This window comes from Athene noctua, chromosome 39 (assembly GCF_965140245.1).
Source record: "Athene noctua chromosome 39, bAthNoc1.hap1.1, whole genome shotgun sequence".
Lineage (NCBI taxonomy): Eukaryota > Metazoa > Chordata > Aves > Strigiformes > Strigidae > Athene > Athene noctua.
The window spans coordinates 28,083-47,146 of NC_134075.1; the positions used below are offsets into that span (position 1 = coordinate 28,083).

Below are 19,064 nucleotides of genomic sequence, written 5' to 3' on the forward strand. Positions count from 1 at the left end.
ATATTTTTTATTTTTTTTTTCATGAGACATGCTCTCTTTTAGCAAAGCCATAAACTTTTCCTTATGATAAATCCTATTTTCATTGTCTTTAGGGCTGTCTCAAGTATCTCAATTCCCTGCACTCCTTCGGGGGTCCCACTCCCCAAGGTCACCCAGCTACTTTATTTTTCTATCACATCACGAAGGGAATTTCCCAGCTCAGTAATCACAAGAGTCATGATAACATTTTTACAGTAGTACCGCATCTCACACACTCTTAGATTAAACAGATCAATCTTATATTACCACACAAGGAGCTCCCTTACACCATTCGCACAAACAACACAGAATTACACTGATAACCACAAGTACCACTAGGATAATTATGACAAACGACAAATCCAGATTTAACACCATACATACAATATACAAGCTCCAAGTCTCAGAGTCAATATTGGTGCCAATGGTCAAAGTACACAACAAATCCAGCCATCTCCTTTTACTATACTTATATTGTGCTACTCACATCGTGGCTTTCTCTGCCACTGTCTGATAAGTATCCAGCTTATCAGCAAGCAACTTATTCCAGCATTACAACATCATTATTTGACTCCGTAAATCACGTATCTGTCACTCCATCTGGGAGCGCTCTAACAACAGCCTCTCTTTACTCTGGTGTTGTTTTCTATATGCCATTAACAAAATCCATCCTTGTTTACTTGAATCTGTAGTCTCTTTTCCTTTTCCAATAGGTATCTTTTTCCTATAATTCAAAACATCTAATGGTTCGGCTTCTTTAAGCCTGCTCTCCCATTGTTTGCATGGTCCTCTGACCTGAGCCCACTCCTGAGCCTGCGAACTACAGGGAGGATTTTTCCAATCGGGAGTATCTGGTGGACTCGACAAATTACAGAGTGATGTGGGGTGGCGACAGCATTTCCTTACCAGGAGAAGGCACAGAGCGTGGCCACACCACCCCGCAAGCATCAGAGCATCGCACTGACGTTACTGGCGGGTGGCAGTGTGGGGCACAGGGGCACCTCTGTGTTGCCCACCGGCAGCATCGTGTGGCGTTTGCCAGGCAGCAGCGGTGAGCGCAGGCGGGCACTGCCCCCCCGCACGAACGTCACTGCGCTCTCAAGGTACGGGCACGACACTTGTTGGGGAGCAGGTGGAAGCCCCCAGGAAACCACATGAAAGCGGCAGTAAAACTGTCACTGGTTGGTGCGATGCAGGGGCCACAGCGGTAGCGAGGACTGTGCCGCGCTACGGGCGCCGATGAGCGGTGCAGCCGCCTGGCAGCCAAGTCTGCAAAACCTACAGCTCCTGGCACACGCTGGCCAACACAGCACGGCCGCCTGCACGCCAAGTGCTGTAAGACCAGACATCCCAGCATGACCCAGGGAACCAATGCGGCTGGCCAGAAACCCCACACGCCAGGACTACAGCTCCCGCTGTGTTGCGAGAGGCAGCTCTCCCTGCTTTCTGACCCTGCATGGACACCATTGCTCATCCCTCCCAACACACCCAGCAGCCCCACCAGGCGCAGCCCTAGACAGCCTGACCCACAGTGTCCCCACCACCGGCTCCGGGCAGCCCCTGCCACCAGCTCCAACACTGAGCAGTGCCACCCTGCAGGCACTGCCATCCTCCCCACGAGCTCCTTCCCCAGGAGCTGCCAGTTGGTTGCACGGCTCCACTCACCTTCTCCCTCGGTGCAGCCACAACCCAGCAATGCTCAGCGACTGCTCTGCTCCTCCCTTGGCTCACACCAGCCCCTGTGAGGGCTGCCCTGCTTTCAACAGCGGCACCCACCCCTCCACCTGGAGCAACCCCTTTATACAGGGAGGGGCTGCTGCCATCAGCCTCATTGTCCACACTGGGGCCAGTCCAGCCCACAGCTGGAGCCCAGCAGGAACAGGGGGCCATCCCTCTCCCCCACAGGGCATCATCACCCCTCCCCTGGACTCCCACACAGCCCCTCACCCGGGGCAAAGGAAGCACAAGAGGCAGACAGTAGACAGCAAGTGTTTATTCAGTCACACACAGAACAAGTCCCAGAAGGGAGTGAGTCTGCTCCGGGGCTCAAGGCCTCTAATGCTCCCCCTGCCCCTGGCACACCTTGGCGTTGTTCCTAGAGCCACGCTCCTCAGTCCAGCCGGGAACAGTCAGTCTGCTCCTGGAGCAACAAGCTGCTGGGCAGAGCTAGAGACTGCCAAAAATGAGGAGCAAGATGCAGGACGCTAGAAGACAGGAGAAAAGGGGCAGCCAGCTGGCCAGTATGGGGGTAGCGAGAAAACAAGAGGCAAGGAACGGGGCGGTGAGAGGATGGGGACAGGAAGCCTAACATGGATATGGAGAAAAAAAGCAACAGCGAGAGAAGAAAAGAGGCAGCAGAAAGAGGAAGAAGAAGCAGGACAGAAACCAACAAAGAAGGATGAGGAGCAGCACAGAGATGCAGAAGAAAAACCTGGGAGGGAGAGCACAACAGACATGGAGAAAAAAAAGGGGTCAGGGAACTAGACCAAGATGGAGAAGGACAAAAAAGCTACAAAGAACAGGAAAAAGCAGCAGCGATGGGGAGTCAGGACAGCAAACGACAGAGGGAAAGGGCAGGGGAGGAACACAAACGAAATCACATAGCTACGTATTACAGGGCAGAGAAGGAAGAATTAGGAAACAGGGACAGCGACACAGAAAGGAAGAGACCTAGAGCCAAAGACTAATACCGATGCATACAGAAAGAAGAGGGGAGGAATTCTAAAACAGGGGAAACAGAGACAGTGAGAGGGAGAAAAGACAAAAGCAACAGACTACAAGGCATCGGGAGAGGAATTACTGAATAGTAACAGAGCGCCAGCCAGAAACAGGCCACAAAAGGGAAAACATCACACGGGGTATGGGGCACAGAGGAAGGAATTCAAAATCCAGGGACAAGGAGCCAGACCGAGAGAGGGGCAAAAACTAAATGGGGAAAAGAGACAGACCGCTGGGCAGAGAGGGAGGAACTGATAAACAGCGACAGGGCACCAGACAGAACATGATGGAGAACGGGGAAAAAAAAACACTTTTATCACAAATCTCTGTATGACACCAACAACGTACGGAGCACCGCTGCCCTCCAAAGCGCCCCGTGAGCGCCCTTAACCCCGATCCCACCCCTAAACCCGCTACCTCAGACCAACACGGCCGACGGGCCACCCCGGTGGAGAACTACAGCTCCCAGCATGCCCCGCGGGACGCCCGCGCTCCCACAGGCCCCCCCGCCTCGCCGCAGCGGGGCATCCCCATACCCGGCACCCTGTCCCCGGATGCCCGAGCGCACTGGATCGCGCCGACCTCTCACGGCGCTCCGGAGCCGCCACGGCCACGACACGCTCGGCCTAAGCGACTGCCCCTCCCCGCGCGGGAGGGAAGATGGCGGCGGCGGCCGGAAGCGGGGGTACCTCCTTCCGCTCGATACGCGCGGGGAGGGCTCGAGCCGGCACTTTCGGCGGCTCTGATTGGGCCTTGCGGTCCGGGCGCGGGCGGGACTTCCCGTCCAGGACAAGTCCTGCTTCCGGTAAGGGCGGAGGGGGTGGTCGGCGGAGACGGGGGCGCCGCTACTAGCGAGTGGAAACGGGTGAGGCCGCTCGAGGGGGCGGGATGGTGCTCCCGGTTGGGGGGGGGGGGGCGGTTCGGTACGACCGGGATTCGCATCTCTCCTCTCTCTGTGCCCCCACAGGCCGCCATGAGCCTGCAGTGGACGGCGGTCGCCACCTTCCTCTACGCTGAAGTATTCCTCGTCCTTCTGCTCTGCGTCCCCTTCGTCTCAGCTGCCAGGTGGGGCAGGAGAGATCCCCTAGGGCTGGGGGGGTGTCCTGGGTGTGGGGTGGGCCTCCCAGGCTGAGGGAGGGAGTGTCCCGCCTCCCATCCCCTACCTGTGCCCCCCCCAGATGGCAGAAGATATTCAAGTCACGCCTGGTGGGTCTGGCCGTCGCCTACGGCAACACCGTCTTCGTGGTCCTCATCGTTATCCTCGTCCTCCTCCTCTTCGGTGGGTGCTGGCACCACCCTTCCGGGGTGGGGGGGGGGTGCTGTGCGGGGAGCTGGGCCACTGCCCCCAGCTGACACTTCCTTCCCATAGATGCCCTGCGGGAAACCCGTAAATACGACGTGACAGAGCGGGTGGCCCTGCAGAGCAGCCCCGGTGCCCTCGAGCACTTCCACATGAAGCTTTTCCGGGCCCAGCGCAACCTCTACCTGGCCGGCTTTGCCCTCTTGCTCTCCTTGTGAGTCGGGGAAGGGGAGGGGGGAGCCAGGAGGGGCCTCGAGGGGCCGCGGGGCCTGACTCACCCTGCTTTCCGCAGCCTCCTGCGCCGCCTGGTCACCCTCATCTCGCAGCAAGCCGTGCTGGGCGCCTCCAGCGAGGCCTTCCGGAAACAGGCGGAAGGCGCCAGCCAGGCCGCTCGCCGCTACATGGAGGACAACGACGCCCTGCGGAAGGTACCACGGCTCGCAGCGGGGGTGGGAGGAGAAGGAGCACCCCCGGGCACCTCAGGCCCTGACGTGCCGCTGGTGCCTCCTCCCCAGCAGCTGCAGGAGGCGGGGGGTGATGGGGGCAGCCCGTCCCCATCCCAGGATGAGAACGAGACCCTCAAGGCCAAGGTGGAGAAGCTGAAGGAGGAGCTGGCGGCCAGCAAACGCAGTACAGTGGGGGCTGGGGGGGTGTTATGGGGGGGCTTCAGGTTTCAGGGGTGTTGTTGACACACACGTGCCCCACCCCCCCACCCCCCCCCCCTCAGCTCTGGAGAAGGCAGAGAACGAGGTGCAGGCCATGCGTCGTCAGGCCGAGGGGCTGACACGGGAGTACGACCGGCTGCTGGACCAGCACGCCCGCCTGCAGGTATGGGGGGGAAGCCTAAACTCCCTGCTCCCCCCGAAACTGCCCACGCCCCCCTAACAGATCATCCCACCGTCCCTCACCCTAGGCTGCCCACGATGGACCCCGGGACAAGAAGGAGGAGTGATGGACCTGGCCACACCCCCCAGGCCCACGCCCCACCCACTGGACCAGGCCACACCACGCCCCTGCACCCCCCCCCCAGGCTCGGGGGGGGGCAGCGGGGACAGGACTTGAACAAGGTGTTTCCAGGGGCCCCCAGCTGCCCCCCACTGACACGTTTTGGGCCCCCCTGCTTTGTGGCAGCACGCTGGGGCCGGGGAGGATCTGAACCTCCCTTTGCCCCTTCTGGGGGTGGTGGGGGGACCCCTCCACCAGCTTCTGCTTCAAATAAACACATGGGATCAGGCTAGGCTCGTCTCCATCCCACACTCCCTCGGAGAACCCCTGAACACCCCAGGCTGCCCCCTCGGGTCCCCTGTGCCCTCCGGCAGCCCCACCCTATCCCTCACCTCGGGTCCAGAGAGCACCGAGTCTCCACCACCTTTATTGGCACCGTGCACAGGAGCTCGGGACGGGGACGCGCTACGGGGCGGCTTGTTCGCCCGCGCACCCCTTCCCGGCGCCCCACGGCGCTGCAGAAACGGCCGCGGGGCAGTCTGTCCGTCTGCGGGGCCCGTGAGGATGCAGGGACAGCCATGGGGCTATCACGCCGCGGGGCAGGTCCCGACCACGGGCAGGGCAGCCCATCTGTCTGTCTGTGGGCACCCCCATGCGCTATGGGGTGGGGTGCAGGGCCCGGGCCTGGCCCCGCAGCACTTCAAATTCCCTCTGCACAAAATCTGTCAGCGCCTTCCGCATCTCCACCTGCGGGGCAGAGGGCCGGGCCCCACTGAGCTGTGGGGCTGAGCCCACAGGGCCTGGGACCAGGGGTAACGGGCCCCACAGAGCTGTGGGGCAGAGCAGTGTAGCTACACCTGCCACGGGGCAACCCTCTGAGCACTCACCGTAGACGTGCCCTCGGCCCGGAGACGTTCCAGGAGGGGCCGGACACTAAACGGTCGCCCCACAACCACGGTGATCCGCTGCGGGACAGCGTCAGTACCCCATGGCCGACCCGACATGCCCCATTGCCCATCCCACAGCCACCCCCAGGCCCACGGCCACCCGCGCTCCCACAGTCCCCCCACAGCGCTTCCCAAGCCTGTCCGGCTCCCTGCCCCGCAGCCACCCGTTACCCAGCACGCCCTGCATCTGGGGTGTCCGTGTGCCCCCCCACCCCACCTCTGCTCACTCACCTGCCCCACGCGGGGCACGTACGGGGGTGTGTTGGGCAGGACGTCGTTCATGCCTGGCACGGGGGTCAGCGGGCACCTGCGTGGCCGAGCAGCGGGACAGGGCCCGGCGCAGGGCCGGGACCCCCTGCTCCCCCCACCCTCCTGACTCCTCTCCCCCGCGACCCTGCCTGCTCGCGTCCCGCCCCCCTCTTCCCCACGAACCCCCCAGCTCCTGCCCTCCGCCCACAACCTCCCAGGCACCCCGTGGCCCCCAGCCCCGCTCACCCCCATGCCACAGGGGCAGGATGACCGGGTCGAGGCGGCACTCGGCCAGGAGGCGCCCGATGCCTGCGGGGGGGCAAGGTGGCTATTTTGGGGGCTTGCGTGGCCCTCAGGGGACAAGGGGGCGTGTAGGGGGCAGAGGAGCAGTTGAGGGTCAGGGGACAATTCAGGGATGGGGGGACAGTCAGGGGAGAGTTGGGGGGCTCACCCCACTTGAAGCGCATGAACTCCTGCCCCATGTTCACTTTGCCTGTGGGGACATGGGGCCGTGGGGATGGGGGAGGGGAGCAGCAGAGGAGACCCCCATGGGTCTCCCGAGCCCACCCAGCACCCCCCTCACACCCCACCACCCGGATCTGGAGAAGAAATCGGGTCAATCCCCAAGGCTCCCGGTCCCTCCCTGACCCCCACTGTAGGTCCCAGGGACTTGGATACAAACACCCAGCCCCAGTGCTCCCAGTCTTTCTAGAGCAGCTGAGCCCCCAGTACCCTCAGGGAAGACGTGCACCCAGTCCCCCTGGTTGAGCTTCTCCAAGATGAAGTCCATCCCTCGCTGGTACACGCCATCCCCTAGGAACACCGGTTCAGTGCACTGGGAACCCTCCAGTGCGGACTGGGTCCGACCCAGCACAACAACCCTCCTCGCTCCCCCAAAGTAAACTGCGGTCTCTTGCAGTACAGGCCACAACCGCCCCAGTACAAACTGGGATGCCCCCAATACAGACAAGGATAGCCTCTTGGCCCCACGCTCCCGCCGCCCAGTTGCCCCTGGTCCCTCCCTGCCGTCCCCCACTCACCCCTGCACACGGGGACGCAGCGGCCCAGGCTAAAGAACCGTGAGTGCAGCTCCCGGGTGAAGCAGATGTCAGCAGCTGTGGGGGTCCTGGGCAGGGTGGAACAAGGGATGAGAAGGGAGGGGGCTTCCTGGGCCCCCCCCCCCAGGACTCTCCCCCTCACCACCGCATCTTGTGTAAGCTCCAGACGTGCCGCAGCTTCAGAGAACCTGGCAGAAAGAAAGAGTGGGGGGCGGTCAGAGGGACACACACGCCCAGAGAGACCCAGAGCCCCCTCCCAGCTCCCTCAGAAACCCCTGGAGACGGTCCAGCACCCCCCACTGCCCTCAAGATGCTCTGGGAACCCTCCAGCACCCCCCATCTGCCTCAAGATCCACTGAGAACCTCCACCAACACCCTTGGGACCCCCTGCTCCCCCCAGCAGCCTTGGGATCCCCTAGAAACCCTCCAGCAGCCCACACCTCCCTCGAGATCCACTGGGAACCCCCCCCAGGGCCCTTGGGATCCCCTGGGGAACCCCCAGCACCCCAGTCCCCCAGCAGCCAAGCATACCCCAGAGGTGGGGGTCGTCCATGCAGGACTGGTGGTTGGAGAGGGTGAGGAGGGGGGTGCGGGGCCCCCGGCTCTCCACCAGCTCGTGCAACACCTCGGCGTTGTGCACCCGCAGCCGGTTCAGGTAGCCTGGCAGGGGGACGGGTGCCTGGGGGGCGCGGCGGGGAGAGGCTGCGTCCCCCACCCCGCGCCCTCCATCCGCCTCCACCCCCCGTCGGCTGGCGGGGCACCGGCGGGGCACTCACGGGTCCAGATGCAGCTGTAGGTGCCCACCAGGCCGGTGACGATGCGGCTGGCCAAGGCCCAGGGCAGGGGCGGCCCCGCGGGGAAGGGCCACCTCACCGCCAGCGGCATGCTGCCATCGCGGGGGCCTAGGACGGCGCCTGGGGACGGGGGTGAGGCGGGACTGGGGGCCACGGAGGGCCGGGGACAGCAGCGGGGCCCCTCCCGGCCCGCGGCCCCCCAGCCGCCCCTAGCGTAAAGCGCGCCGGCCGCCCCACCGCGCGTCGCGAAGGTCGCGCAGCGGGACTCTCCTCCTGCCGTCAAGCGAGCCGGCTCCCGCTCCCCCGCCCACCCACTATCGCAAACTGGAGGGGGGCTGCCGTCAAGTGCGGCGCGAGGTCGCAAACGCGGCTAGCGGAAGGACCCAGGGCAGTCGAGCAGCACTGGGCAGAAGGGCCCGTAACCGGGAAGGGCTAGGAAGGCGAGGGCACCGTAGAGGAGCGGGCACGGCCCGCCCCCTTCGCGGACGCTACCAATCCCCGCCCGGGCCCCGCCCCCTCGCTCGGGAAGGGCCCCGCCCGCCGCCGCCGGGCGCCGTCACCAGGGCGACGCCTGGCGCCATTTTGGCGAGAGGCGGCGGCCGCCATTTCGGAGGGGCGGGAAGAGCGGCCGGCCGCCGCCCCGCCCCGCCCCGCCCGCCCGGCACAGCTCTGCGGGGGGACCCGGTGGCGGCGGGAGACGGAGGTGGAGCGGGACGGGCAGGTACAGCCGCTCGATCCCCGCAGGGACCCCCGCTCCGCCCTCCCCGGGCCGACAGCGGGCCCCGGGCGCGGCCTGACCCCGCTTCCCCCGCCCTGCTCTCCCCGCAGGCCCCCCCAGGGGCGGCCGCCGCTGCCATGGCCGCCGTCTGGCAGCAGGTGCTCGCCGTGGATGCCAGGTGAGCCCCGTGGCGCCTGGTCCCTTTGAGGGAGAGAGGCATCCCCGGGAGCGGGGAGATGCCCTGACGCCTGGTCCCTTTTGATGGGGGGGACACGGGGGCCTTGTCAGGGAGGACACCCTGATGCCCAAGTCCCTTTGGTACGGGGCGGATCCCGAGTCCCTCTTTGGGGAGTACCCGGGCCCCTGACACCTGCGTGGACCTACTCCCCCCCCACACCACGGTGCCACTCGCCTCCCACCCCTCACCCCCTCTCCGGGACGCCGTGCCGGCTGCCGCAGGTACGAGGGTCCCCCCGTGTTCCCAGGTACGCAGCCTACCGCACGCCCCGCTGGCCCCAGTTCCGGACTCAGTACGTGCGGCGCCGCAGCCAGCTGCTGCGGGAGCAAGCGCAGGGAGGGGCACTGGAGGGGGGCACCCGACGCTGGTACCTGCGGGTGCGCACCCGCCTGCTGGCCCAGCGCTACGGGGCCCTGTCCGAGCAAAGCAGCTGCCGTGCCCACAGCAGCAGCGCCCTCCGTGCTAGCCGCACCACACTGGACCGCATGGAGGTATGCTCGTGGGAGGACGATGGGGGAGACGGGGGGCTGCGAGCCCTTCCCGAGGGGGCGGGAAACACACCCGGAGGGGCTGCAGCACCTGTTTTGGGGGAGCTGTGGGGTACCAGCACCCGTTCTGGGGGAGCTGTGGGGTCCTGGTACCCCCTGGGGGCCCCACGACCCCGTGGGGTGCAAGGGCCCCCACAGCTGTGTCTTTCCCCTAGGACTTCGAGGAGGACCCACGGGTGGCCCGGGGACACCGGCGTTCCCTCAGCCGTGGCTCCCACCCTGGGGTCCCACGCGGGGCCCCTGACGAGCGGTGAGCGCAGCTGGGTCTCCTGGGGTGAGTGGGTGCTGAAGGAGGGGGGCGTCAGGGTGCTGACACCAGGATGCCTGGAACCCACAGTCCCCCTGGAGTGGTGCCGACACCGCTGGCAGAGGCAAGCCGCGCCATGGCCGGGGACACGACGCTGAGCGAGAACTACGCTTTCGCTGGTGTCTACCACGTCTTTGACCAGCACACTGACAGCGCCGGTAACTGGGGGGTGGGGGGGAGGTGGGTTTCCCCCAGGCGCCTGCAGCAGCCGGTGCTGGCTCGCAACAGCACTGACGGGCACCCGTGGCCGGGCAGTGCCAAAGGTACAGTTCGCGCATGACGACCGGCATCTGCTGGCCTGCTGCTCGCTGGACGGCACCATCTCAGTGTGCCGGCTGGCACCGGGGCCACCAGCGGTGCTGCGGGTGCTGCGTGGCCACGGGGGTGGAGTGGCCGACTTCGCCTGGTCCCTCTCCAACGACGTCTTGGTGTCGGCCTCCCTGGATGGCACTCTGCGGCTCTGGGCCCCCGCTGATGGGCGCTGCATCCGCCGCGTACCCGACCCCGACGGCGCTGCCCTGCTCTGCTGCGCCTTTCAGCCACTCAACAACAACCTCACTGTGGTCAGTGATGCCCCTGCAGCCTCCTGGGACCCCGCTACTTCCCCCCAAGGGCCCCAGCCATTCCCCCGGGTCCTCCTGATGCATCCTGGGTCCCCGCTGTTTCTCAGGGATGCACAACTACCACCTCCCCACGGTCAGTGACGCCCTCTCTGTCCCACCGGGCCCCCCTACATCCCCTCGTGTTTCCTCAGCATGGCCTGTGCCCCCGGGAGCCCCATCCTAGCTGCATCTCTCGAGCACGGCAGCCCCTGGTTACCACCTTGAAGGGTTGGGCAGCCGGGGGTGGGTAGGGATGCCTCACTGTCCCACGGTATCTCACATGCCCCCCCACCCTGTCCCCAGGTGGGCAGCGCCCGGCACATGGTGCGGGTGGTGAACATCTCGACAGGGAAGGCAGCGCGGGGCGGGGCAGGACGGCTGCCCGGGCGGGTGCTGGCGCTCTGCTTCGACGCCCCTGGCCGCGTCCTCTGGGCTGGCGACGACCGTGGCTCTGTCTCTTCCTTCCTCTGCGACCCCGGCACTGGTACAGGCACTGGGAGGGGCTGAGGGAACGCAGGGGAGGTGGGGCGCAGCACGGGGGTGTCCTAAGGGTGCTGTGGGGCAGCCGGGGCCAGGGGGTGGTGTGGGTGCTGGGGGGCGGCAACGTGGCATCTCGGGGTGCTTGATCCCCCTCCTTGTCCCCGCAGGGCGGCTGACGAAAGCCTCACGGGTGGTGGTGCAGGCCGGCGGCTCCATCACCTCGCTCTCAGCACGGGCCTGGGCCAGCCGCGAGGCCCCCGACCCCTCTCTGCTGGTCAACGCCTGCCCCGACCGCCTGCTGCTCTTCCGGTGCGGGGACCTATGGGGACCTGCGGGGGGCGAGGGGGGTGGCCGCAGGGCTCATCGCCTCTGTCTCCCCCAGGGTGGTGGAGGAGGAGGGCTCGGGGGCACCAGGGCTGCGGCTGCGGCGCAGCTTCCCCACACGGCACCGGGAGCAGCCCCTGCGCAGCTGCTTCTGCCCCCTCATGTCCTTCCGGCAGGGCGCCTGCGTGGGTACGTCTGGGGTGCCAGGGGGCAGGGGCGCATACGGGGAGGGTGCAGGTACATATGGGAGTGCCGAGGTGAGCAGGGAGGGCGGCACAGGGTGGGGGGAGGCACCAGGGGCTCTGGGGGTGCTTGCCCAGAGGAAGGGGACCGATCCTAGAGCATCACGCGGGGAGGGGGCACGTGGCCCCCTGCCCCAGCGCCCCCCTGCCCCAGCGCCCCCATCCCTGTTCCCACAGTGACGGGCAGCGAGGACGCCTGTGTGCACTTCTTCGACGTGGGGCGAGCGGCACGGGCCACCGTCAACACGCTGCAGGGCCACGGTGGGGCCGTGCTGGCTGTCGCCTTCAACTGCGACGAGAGCCTGCTGGCCTCCAGCGACGCCGCGGGCACCGTCATTGTCTGGCGTCGCCAGCACGCCTGACTTCCCACCACCCTGCGCGCATCACCGCCCCCGCCCCGTGTCCCCCCCCAGCACGGCACAGACCCCCCCCGCTGTGTTCAACAAGCGTGTTTGCACCCGGCGCTGTGGCTCAGAAGAGGTACTTGCGGCAGGCAGCAGCCCCACACTTGCACTCAATGCGGCCCCGGGCCCGGGGGGAGGTCCCCAGGCCCCCTCCCGCCAGCCCAAAGTTGGAGTCCATGCGGGTGCTCTCGGCGTCCACCGGGTCCACTGGAGGTGGGAGAGAACGGGGGGTGAGGGGGGGTGCTGGCACCCCCGCCTTCCCCGCGGACCTGCCATGGTCCGGCCTCCCCCACACGCCGTCTGGCAGTGGCACCCCCGACCCCATGGCAGAGGGGCTGTCCCACGTGGCGAGGGGGGCCATGCCGGGGTGAGGGGGGGCAGTACCGTGCATGTTGTAGTCAAAGGTGAGCTCCTCGCCAGCACGGATGGGGCGGGTGGCAAAGAGGGCGATGCGTGGCAGCCGCTCGTCCAGGTTCTCGATGAAGACGTTGTACACCTGCAGGTTGGGGTCGCACTGCCGCCAGGCGGCCCCATGGGTGGGTGTGGTTGCAGGAGGCATGTTCCCAGCAAGCCCCGCCCCTGCCATGAGTCCCACCCATGCGTTGAAGGGGGCAGGGTTCCCAGGGTGGGTGGTGCTGCAGCAAGCCCCACCCCATGCTGTCACTCCTGTGGTGGGTGGTGCTCCAACAGGCCCCTCCCCATGAGACAACCCCACCCATCTGGGGGAGCCCCTCCCACTCACACTATGGTTGACGAAGTGGGAGATGTTGCCGTAGTGGGCGGCATCCACGGTGTAGACGTCCTCCACGTAGTCCAGGTCGAAGAGGTACGTGGCTCCCTGCCGGTCGTACACCTGCCCACGGCGCTCGGCCTCTTCCGACGTGATGATCTGGGGCAGGGCCACCGTGTCGCGCCCCTGCCCGCCTGCACCCCGCCCGCCCGTACCCCGGCAGGCACTCACCTCCCCCACGTACTCCATGACGAAGCTGTTCTTGCGGATGCGCTCGAGGGTGCGAACGCCCCAGCCGCGGCCGTTGCCGGTGCGGAAGATGCAGAGGTCATAGCGGATGCCCTTCTGCACCACGCGGTTGGGGCAGTCGGCGCCGCAGCGGCACCGCGAGTTGCACTCGTAGATGGGCAGCCCTGCCCGGATGCGCACCTGCCCCGCCTCGTTGTAGGCGAACTTGTTGTGGGAGGCCCCGGGGCAGCAGCCGCCCCCCGCCTCCGCCAGGCAGTCACGGCACTCGCAGCCCACCGCTACGGGCGTCAGGCTGATGCCGGCCCCCACCTTGTATTCGTTGATGTAGACGAAGTCCCTGGGGGGGCCGTGCAAGTCCACCTCATTCTCCACGGCGATGCGGCCCTGGTGGCTGCGGGTGCTGTTGAGGAGCCGCTCCCAGCAGCGCAGGGCCCGGCGCTGCTCCGCCTTCTGCACCAGGTAGGAAGCGGTGCGGGCGGGCAGCCCCCGCGGGCCCGGCCGCACCGGCCCCCCGGGGGCGCGGGCCAGGTCCTGGTGCAGCTGCTTCAGCAGCCCGCGGCACCGCAGGTTCTTGCGGGGCTCCCAGGTGTTGGCAGCCTCGGGGTACCCCCGCCACTTCACCAGGTAGAACTCCTCGTCCTGCAGCGGCGGCAGGAACAGGGGTCGGGGGGGGGGCCGGGCTGCCTGGGGGCCTCTGTGGGTCAGGGGGCGCCCCGGGGATCCCCTGGCGCTGGGTGTCCCCGATGGCCAGGGGCCCTGTGGTGCATCCGTGGCAGCCCAGGCATGCGGGGCCGTTAAAGGGGACCCTCGGGGTGACAGGGAACCGCAGGGTCTGGGGGTCCTCACGAGGTTCAGGGAGTCCCCGGCACCTCTGGGCCCCGTTTGCCAACCGGAGGGGCGGGGGATCGCGGCCCCCGGGGAGCTGCGGGGGCCATGAGGGGTCTCGCCCTTGAAGAGGGCCGCGGGGGCCGTGGCCCCGCACTCACCCGCACGCGCTTGTAGTCGCAGAGGTACTCCACCTCGAAGTCCCCCAGGTTGCGGCGGGTGATGCCCAGCGCCCCGCATCGCACGCGCTCCAGCCGGCACAGGTCCTGCAGCTGCGACCACGATGACAAGCAGCAGACGGAGCAGTCTGGGGCCGGGGGGGGGGGTGCCGTTACCGGGGTCGGGGGGCAAGGGACGGGACCCCTCCGGCACCGAGGACGCCAGCGCGGACCCCGACCCGGACCCGGACCCGAACGAGCCCGGATCCCTCCCCCCCCGCCGCCTCCCCGCGGCGCCGCCGCCGCCAACGGTCGCCGCGCGCCCCCTCAGAAAAGGGCGCGAAACGGCGTGTGCCGCCTGCCGCCGTTAACCGACCCCGCCGCGGACGGTACCGGCCCCCCACGCGCCCCCGCCCGCGCGCACCTTTTAAATTTTCCGCCATTTTCTGCTGCTTCTTTTTTTTTTTTTTTTTCCTTTTTCCCCCTTTTTTTTTTTTCCTCCGCTTCCGCCCGGCGGGCAGCGCGCGCGAGGGGTGGGGCCTCCTCCCACCCCCGCCCGGCTCCCATTGGCCGCGGCGCTGCCGCATTTCCTCGTTGGCGGCGGGTTCCGCGCGCGGCCCGTTGGCCCCGAGAAGCGCCGGGTTGGACCCATCGCACCGCGGCTCTGCTGGGCCCGGCCCCGGATTCCTCCCCTGCGAGCGGCGCCGCATCTGTCCGACTCATTACGTGTTCATCAGTCGCTAAAAGCGTCACCAGCAGCCACCCACGTGTCTCATGGCCTTTATTTGCTATTGGCGGGGGTCAGGAGGGGTCCTGGGGGTAGCTGGGGGGCAGGAGGGGGGCCTGCGCCCTCCCGGAGCCGGGCAGGGCGGGGATACACCGGGCTGGGGGAGCACAAGCTGGGGGGACTCAGTCGTCCCACTCGTCGTCCTCATCCTCGTCCTCACCATCCTCGGCCTCGTCTGGGGGAAAGCAGGGGGTCAGGGGGGGACACTCGCAGCGGGTGGGGGCTGCGGGGCGCCCCCTCGCTGTGGGGTGCTCACCTGAGGAGTGGATGACTCTGCTGCGCTTCTGCATGACGTCCATCAGGGCCCCCACCAGCCCCCCCGCGCCGGGGCTGCCACCACCACCCTCAGGGACCTCGGGGGTCTGGAGGGGGGGGGGCATGGGGGGAAGTCAGGGCTGCCCCACGGCCGGGACGCTGACCCACAGCCACCAGCCCCATGGCAACGTCCCCCCCGCTCATGCCAACCCCTGTCACGGCGGACACCCCCCTCCCCAGAGAGTAACGGGACGCCCCTTCCACTCACACCAGTCCCGGGACCAGGGCAGCCAACCACCCCCACCGCTGGGGGACGCTCCCCACCCTGCCCCAGAAGATCGTGCGGCCCCACCCGCCCCAGCTGACCTTGTTCAGGGTCACGCCTTGGCGGATCTGGTCCAGCAGAGCCCCTCGGGCCGGGGGGGGCGCAGGGGAACCGCCGGCGCCGGGGGGTGGCGGGGGCGGGGGAGGCGGGGGAGGGGGCGGGGCCGCGGCAGCACCCGGAGGGGTGGGGCCGCGGGCCGGGGGCGGGGCGACGGGCCGGGTGGGCGGGGCGACGGGGGGCCCCCCGCGAGGGGGGGGCGGGGGGCCCCCTGGAGGGGGGGGGGGGGGCAACGGACCCGAGCGGCTGCGGGAGGGTCCGGCGGGGGGCGGGGCGGGGGGCGGGGTGCCCCCCCGGCCCGGCGGGGGAGGGGGACCTGTCAGAGAGGGGTAAGAGAGACGTTAATTAGTGCCTTAATGATCGCCTGGCACCCAGGGGCCTGCACGGACCCTCGAGGGGGAGCCGCAGGGACACTGTGACTGGGTCCGTGAACTTCATCGAGGGGGGCAGCCACAGCCTCCAACGGGGGGGGTGTTTCACAGACACTGCCTTGGGGGGCATATGGGACGGTACGGGGGTAGCCGTATGGATCCTGTAATCGACGGGGCTGCGGGGGGAGCACAGGACCCTTGAAATCGTTGGGGAGGGGCCATATGGATCCTCTAACGCCCAGGCGGGGGGGGTGCGGGAAAGGTCCCCGTGGCCCCCCGGGGGGCCGTCGGCGGTGCCGGGGGGGGCTCACCCTGCCGGCGCATCTCCTCCCGTACGGCCTGCAGCCCGCCCCGGCCCTGGATGAAGTCGTGGATGAGGCGGGAGGTCTCGGCGTCGGCCAGCTGCGCCTCGCTGATGCCGGCCCGGGCGAAGAGTGCCCGCAGGGCGGGGTCCAGCGCCGCCACCTGCGCACCCCACACCGTCACCTCCCCCTGCCGTGCCGGGGGGGCGGGGGGGAGACGCGGGAGACACCTACGTCAAAGCCGTTGTTGGGGTCCCAGCCGATGTGACCGACGTGCCTGGGGGAAGGGTGACGGTGAGAGAGCCACCCGCCCTACGGCTGGACCTGTACGTGCCCCCGGACACGTGGTGTGGTCCCCTCCACCACGTACAGCCCCACGCGCTCCCCGCCCAGACCCACTTGAAGCCAGAAGGGGCCCCAATGTCAGCCTTGGAGATCTTCTTGCGGCCCTTCTTCTGTTCACCGGCTGTGGGGCTCGCCGTGGGTCCCGCCGTGGGCCCCGCGGGACTGGGCAGCCCCCGGTAGCGGGATGCCGTGATGTCGGGGTTGGCAATAGGCACGGCCGGGAGTGGGGGGGCTGTGAGGGAAAAAACCCAGCTGGACACCCTCTATGGGGCAGCGATACCCCGCTACGGGAGGGGGGAAGCCTGCGCCGGGGCAGGCACTCACCGCTGCCGTCGGCGGTGGCCGTGGGGGCCCGGGGCAGGCTCCCGCGGCGCTCTGTGGGGGAACAGGGGGTGTTGGTGCCACGCCGCACGGCACCGCCTGGCGTCCCCCCAGCTCTGCCCCCCACGAGACCCCCGGGACAAGGGGACTCACCGTCCCCGGCGGGTGGTGGGGGCGGGAGCTGCCGCTTCTCTGGGGGAGAGAGAGAGGGGAGAGGGGGTGAGCGGGGGCTGCCCCAGGCACAGCGGGGGCTGCCCCGGTGCGTTGCGGGGGTCCGTGCTCTCACCTGCCCGCTGCTGCCGCCGGCGCAGCCGCTCCTGGACCAGCCCCTCAAAGGCGGCCGCCTCCCCCTCGTCCGCAAAGTTCAGCCCTGCCGGGCCCTCCTGTGCCGCCAACCAGGGACCTGCCCCATGGGACCCGCCCGCAGGGCACAAACCCCTCCCACATCCCTTAGCCCCTCCCACATGTCCCCACCTCCAGTCATTAGCTCCTCCCACATTGTTAGCCCCTCCCACATGTCATCAGCTCCACCCCTTAGCCCCCCCTTAGCCCCCACGTCCCCTTCCCACCCCTTAGCCCCTCCCACATGTCTTCAGCCCCACCCCATAGCCCCTCCCACATCCCTTAGCCCCTCCCACATGTCCCCACCCATCAGCCCCTCCTACGTTGTTAGCCCCTCCCACATGTCATCAGCCCCACCCCTTAGCCCCTCCCACACCCCCACAGCCCTGCCTACAGGCCCCACCCCAACACCCATAGTCCCACCCACAGTTACTTGGCTCCACCCACTGTTCCTAAGCCCCACCCACTGAGCCCCACCTGTACACATCAGCCCCACCTCCAACCCCGGAGCCAGTCCTTGGCCCCACCCCTCCCGTGGCCCCGCCCACTCACGCGGGAAGCAAAGGTGTGGAAGAAGGGGGCGGGGGCGGCGTAGCCCATCTCCCCATGCAGCTCCTGCTCCCACCACAGGCTCCCGGCCTGCACCAGAGAATGTGGCACCCAGAGACCCCCGGGGACCCCCTCGGGGACCCCGACCCCGAGAGACCCCCAGGGACCTCCCTGACCCCATGAGACCCCCCAAAACCCCCCCGACCCGGAGAGATCCCCAGGGACCTCCCCTTGACCCCCCCAAGGATTCCCCAACCCCGAGAGACCCCCTGACCCTGAGAGACCCTCAGGGACCCCTCCGACCCTAAGAGTCCCCCCCGGGTCATCCCCAGGACCCCCCACTCACGGCCAAGCAGTAGAGGCGAATGAAGTAGGAGCGGCGGGGGCTGTCCCGCACCAGGCAGGCGACGCCGCAGCCCCGCTTGGCCCAGGACCCCCCCGGGCCCCCCGACTCCGCCATCACCAGCTGCACCACTGCCGTCGCCAGCGTCTGCGGGGACACCATGTGCTCAGGCCCCCACAGATCCCCCCCAAATCCCTCCCAAGATCCCTCACAGCCCCCCATGGCCCCCCTAAGCCTCCCATGGGGCCCCCCCCAGAGACTGCAGTGCCCCATGTTTCCCTCCCAGGATGCCAATGGCCCCCCCAAAATCCCCCTCAGGGCCCCCTCAGACCCTCCCATGGGACTCCCAGCTCCCATCCAGACCCCCAAGAATCTCCCTCAGGGCCCCCCCCACCCCAAGGACCTCATGGAACGCCCAGTTCCTGCCCCAACCCCTCCAAGTCCCCCATCAGCCCCTGCTGAGGCCCCTCAAGTGCCCCCCACAATCCCCCTCAGGGGCACCCCAGAACCCCATTAGCCCCCTCTGAGGCACCCCAAAATCCCCCTCAGAGCCCCTCCAAGACCCCACGGAACCCCCAGCTTCCCCCTCCAAAGCCCCTCCAGTCCCCTGTTGACCTCTACAGGCCCCTCTAACCCCCCCCCAGCCCTCCCCCGGCCCCTCACCACACATTTCCGGCCCAGGAGCTCGAAGAGCCGCAGGTTTTCCTGCTCCTGCAGCAGCCCCGAGGGGACGTTGTCACCCACCGGGCCCACCCCTCGACCCCCCCGGCTCATCCCCTGGATGCCTGGGACCTCCCCCAAAACGCCTGGGTCCCCCTCAAATGCCTGGGTCCCCCCCAAAACGCCTGGGTCCCCCCTGAACGCCTGGGTCCCTCGCAGAGGCCTCTTCCGCCCGGAAGCACCCAGGGCCCTGAGGTGGCGGGGACGTCACCTCCGGGCTCAGAGGGACTGGGAGGGGGAACTGGGGGAACTGGGAGAGACTGGAAAGATGGAGGAGACCCGAGAGAGACTAAAAACAGGCTCTCTGCAAACACAGGCAGCAATGAGGCCGAATCTGGGGATACTGGGAAAAAAATGGGAGGCACTGAGGGGAACCAGGAAGAAGTGGGAAGGACTGGGGTAACTGGGAAGGACGATGGGGAAACAGGGGGGACTGGGAGCAGTCTCAGCCAATACAGACAGCGATGGGACTAAAACTGGGGATGCTGGGAGG

The 19,064-nt window shown here is 67.5% G+C and overlaps 5 protein-coding genes across 10 annotated transcripts; 2 read left to right on the forward strand and 3 right to left on the reverse strand.

Annotated features, from left to right (window-relative positions):
* The first annotated feature begins 2,055 nt into the window (after positions 1–2,055).
* BCAP31 (B cell receptor associated protein 31) lies at positions 2,056–5,266 on the forward strand. 2 transcript variants are annotated; one of them, XM_074931127.1, is made up of 8 exons: positions 2,056–3,601; positions 3,704–3,801; positions 3,915–4,015; positions 4,106–4,250; positions 4,329–4,464; positions 4,555–4,666; positions 4,764–4,864; positions 4,950–5,266. In XM_074931127.1, the coding sequence occupies exons 2-8, from the start codon at positions 3,710–3,712 to the stop codon at positions 4,986–4,988; spliced, it is 726 nt and encodes a 241-aa protein (XP_074787228.1). In that variant the 5' UTR covers positions 2,056–3,601; positions 3,704–3,709; the 3' UTR covers positions 4,989–5,266. The 2 variants fall into 2 exon arrangements, with proteins under 2 accessions (XP_074787228.1, XP_074787227.1); XM_074931126.1 differs by having other exon boundaries at positions 3,135–3,601; positions 4,552–4,666.
* On the reverse strand, positions 4,326–8,327 carry TAFAZZIN (tafazzin, phospholipid-lysophospholipid transacylase). Of its 4 annotated transcripts, XM_074931121.1 has the most exons (11): positions 8,012–8,320; positions 7,767–7,895; positions 7,378–7,423; positions 7,218–7,303; positions 6,910–6,990; positions 6,629–6,670; positions 6,424–6,486; positions 6,160–6,212; positions 5,869–5,946; positions 5,374–5,728; positions 4,326–4,455 (listed from the first exon to the last, which is right to left on the reverse strand). In XM_074931121.1, exons 1-10 carry the CDS (start codon positions 8,118–8,120, stop codon positions 5,639–5,641), a joined length of 777 nt encoding a protein of 258 aa, XP_074787222.1. In that variant the 5' UTR covers positions 8,121–8,320; the 3' UTR covers positions 4,326–4,455; positions 5,374–5,638. The 4 variants fall into 4 exon arrangements, with proteins under 4 accessions (XP_074787222.1, XP_074787223.1, XP_074787224.1 ...); XM_074931122.1 differs by lacking the exon at positions 6,629–6,670 and having other exon boundaries at positions 8,012–8,321; XM_074931123.1 differs by lacking the exon at positions 6,424–6,486 and having other exon boundaries at positions 8,012–8,321.
* Positions 8,328–8,590: 263 nt separating this feature from the next.
* WDR13 (WD repeat domain 13) lies at positions 8,591–11,950 on the forward strand. 2 transcript variants are annotated; one of them, XM_074931118.1, is made up of 10 exons: positions 8,591–8,750; positions 8,858–8,925; positions 9,233–9,476; positions 9,689–9,783; positions 9,871–9,998; positions 10,096–10,403; positions 10,746–10,926; positions 11,090–11,231; positions 11,305–11,435; positions 11,666–11,950. In XM_074931118.1, the coding sequence occupies exons 2-10, from the start codon at positions 8,885–8,887 to the stop codon at positions 11,848–11,850; spliced, it is 1,455 nt and encodes a 484-aa protein (XP_074787219.1). In that variant the 5' UTR covers positions 8,591–8,750; positions 8,858–8,884; the 3' UTR covers positions 11,851–11,950. The 2 variants fall into 2 exon arrangements, with proteins under 2 accessions (XP_074787219.1, XP_074787220.1); XM_074931119.1 differs by having other exon boundaries at positions 8,600–8,764; positions 8,849–8,925.
* Positions 11,872–14,619, reverse strand: SUV39H1 (SUV39H1 histone lysine methyltransferase). Its single transcript, XM_074931117.1, has 6 exons — positions 14,279–14,619; positions 13,858–14,003; positions 12,854–13,510; positions 12,635–12,781; positions 12,277–12,406; positions 11,872–12,099 (listed from the first exon to the last, which is right to left on the reverse strand). The coding sequence occupies exons 1-6, from the start codon at positions 14,562–14,564 to the stop codon at positions 11,960–11,962; spliced, it is 1,506 nt and encodes a 501-aa protein (XP_074787218.1). The 5' UTR covers positions 14,565–14,619; the 3' UTR covers positions 11,872–11,959.
* Positions 14,620–14,626: 7 nt separating this feature from the next.
* WAS (WASP actin nucleation promoting factor) lies at positions 14,627–18,625 on the reverse strand. The gene is made up of 12 exons (XM_074931120.1): positions 18,515–18,625; positions 17,855–17,998; positions 17,512–17,598; positions 16,904–17,000; positions 16,771–16,809; positions 16,621–16,671; positions 16,351–16,528; positions 16,186–16,228; positions 15,948–16,114; positions 15,263–15,593; positions 14,898–15,003; positions 14,627–14,816 (listed from the first exon to the last, which is right to left on the reverse strand). Exons 1-12 carry the CDS (start codon positions 18,623–18,625, stop codon positions 14,764–14,766), a joined length of 1,407 nt encoding a protein of 468 aa, XP_074787221.1. The 3' UTR covers positions 14,627–14,763.
* Positions 18,626–19,064: the final 439 nt, after the last annotated feature.

Bases quoted from the DNA above. Each gene is read 5' to 3' on its own strand.
- BCAP31 (XM_074931126.1), top strand. From the start codon at position 3,710: ATGAGCCTGCAGTGGACGGCGGTCGCCACCTTCCTCTACGCTGAAGTA. The intron at 3,802-3,914 runs GTGGGGCAGGAG...TGCCCCCCCCAG, and splicing joins CCCTTCGTCTCAGCTGCCAG to ATGGCAGAAGATATTCAAGT. The intron at 4,865-4,949 runs GTATGGGGGGGA...CCCTCACCCTAG, and splicing joins ACCAGCACGCCCGCCTGCAG to GCTGCCCACGATGGACCCCG.
- TAFAZZIN (XM_074931121.1), bottom strand. From the start codon at position 8,120: ATGCCGCTGGCGGTGAGGTGGCCCTTCCCCGCGGGGCCGCCCCTGCCC. The intron at 7,896-8,011 runs GTGAGTGCCCCG...TCCCCCTGCCAG, and splicing joins CTACAGCTGCATCTGGACCC to GCTACCTGAACCGGCTGCGG. The intron at 6,671-6,909 runs GTACTGGGGGCT...ATGTCCCCACAG, and splicing joins GGTGCACGTCTTCCCTGAGG to GCAAAGTGAACATGGGGCAG.
- WDR13 (XM_074931118.1), top strand. From the start codon at position 8,885: ATGGCCGCCGTCTGGCAGCAGGTGCTCGCCGTGGATGCCAG. The intron at 10,927-11,089 runs GTACAGGCACTG...TTGTCCCCGCAG, and splicing joins CCTCTGCGACCCCGGCACTG to GGCGGCTGACGAAAGCCTCA. The intron at 11,232-11,304 runs GTGCGGGGACCT...TGTCTCCCCCAG, and splicing joins GACCGCCTGCTGCTCTTCCG to GGTGGTGGAGGAGGAGGGCT.
- SUV39H1 (XM_074931117.1), bottom strand. From the start codon at position 14,564: ATGCGGCGCCGCTCGCAGGGGAGGAATCCGGGGCCGGGCCCAGCAGAG. The intron at 14,004-14,278 runs GTGCGCGCGGGC...CCCCGGCCCCAG, and splicing joins AATGGCGGAAAATTTAAAAG to ACTGCTCCGTCTGCTGCTTG. The intron at 12,407-12,634 runs GTGAGTGGGAGG...GCCTGGCGGCAG, and splicing joins CCCACTTCGTCAACCATAGT to TGCGACCCCAACCTGCAGGT.
- WAS (XM_074931120.1), bottom strand. From the start codon at position 18,625: ATGAGCCGGGGGGGTCGAGGGGTGGGCCCGGTGGGTGACAACGTCCCC. The intron at 16,672-16,770 runs GTGAGTCCCCTT...GTTCCCCCACAG, and splicing joins CCCACCACCCGCCGGGGACG to AGCGCCGCGGGAGCCTGCCC. The intron at 15,594-15,947 runs GGCACCGCCGAC...CTCTCTGACAGG, and splicing joins CGGCAGGGTGAGCCCCCCCC to TCCCCCTCCCCCGCCGGGCC.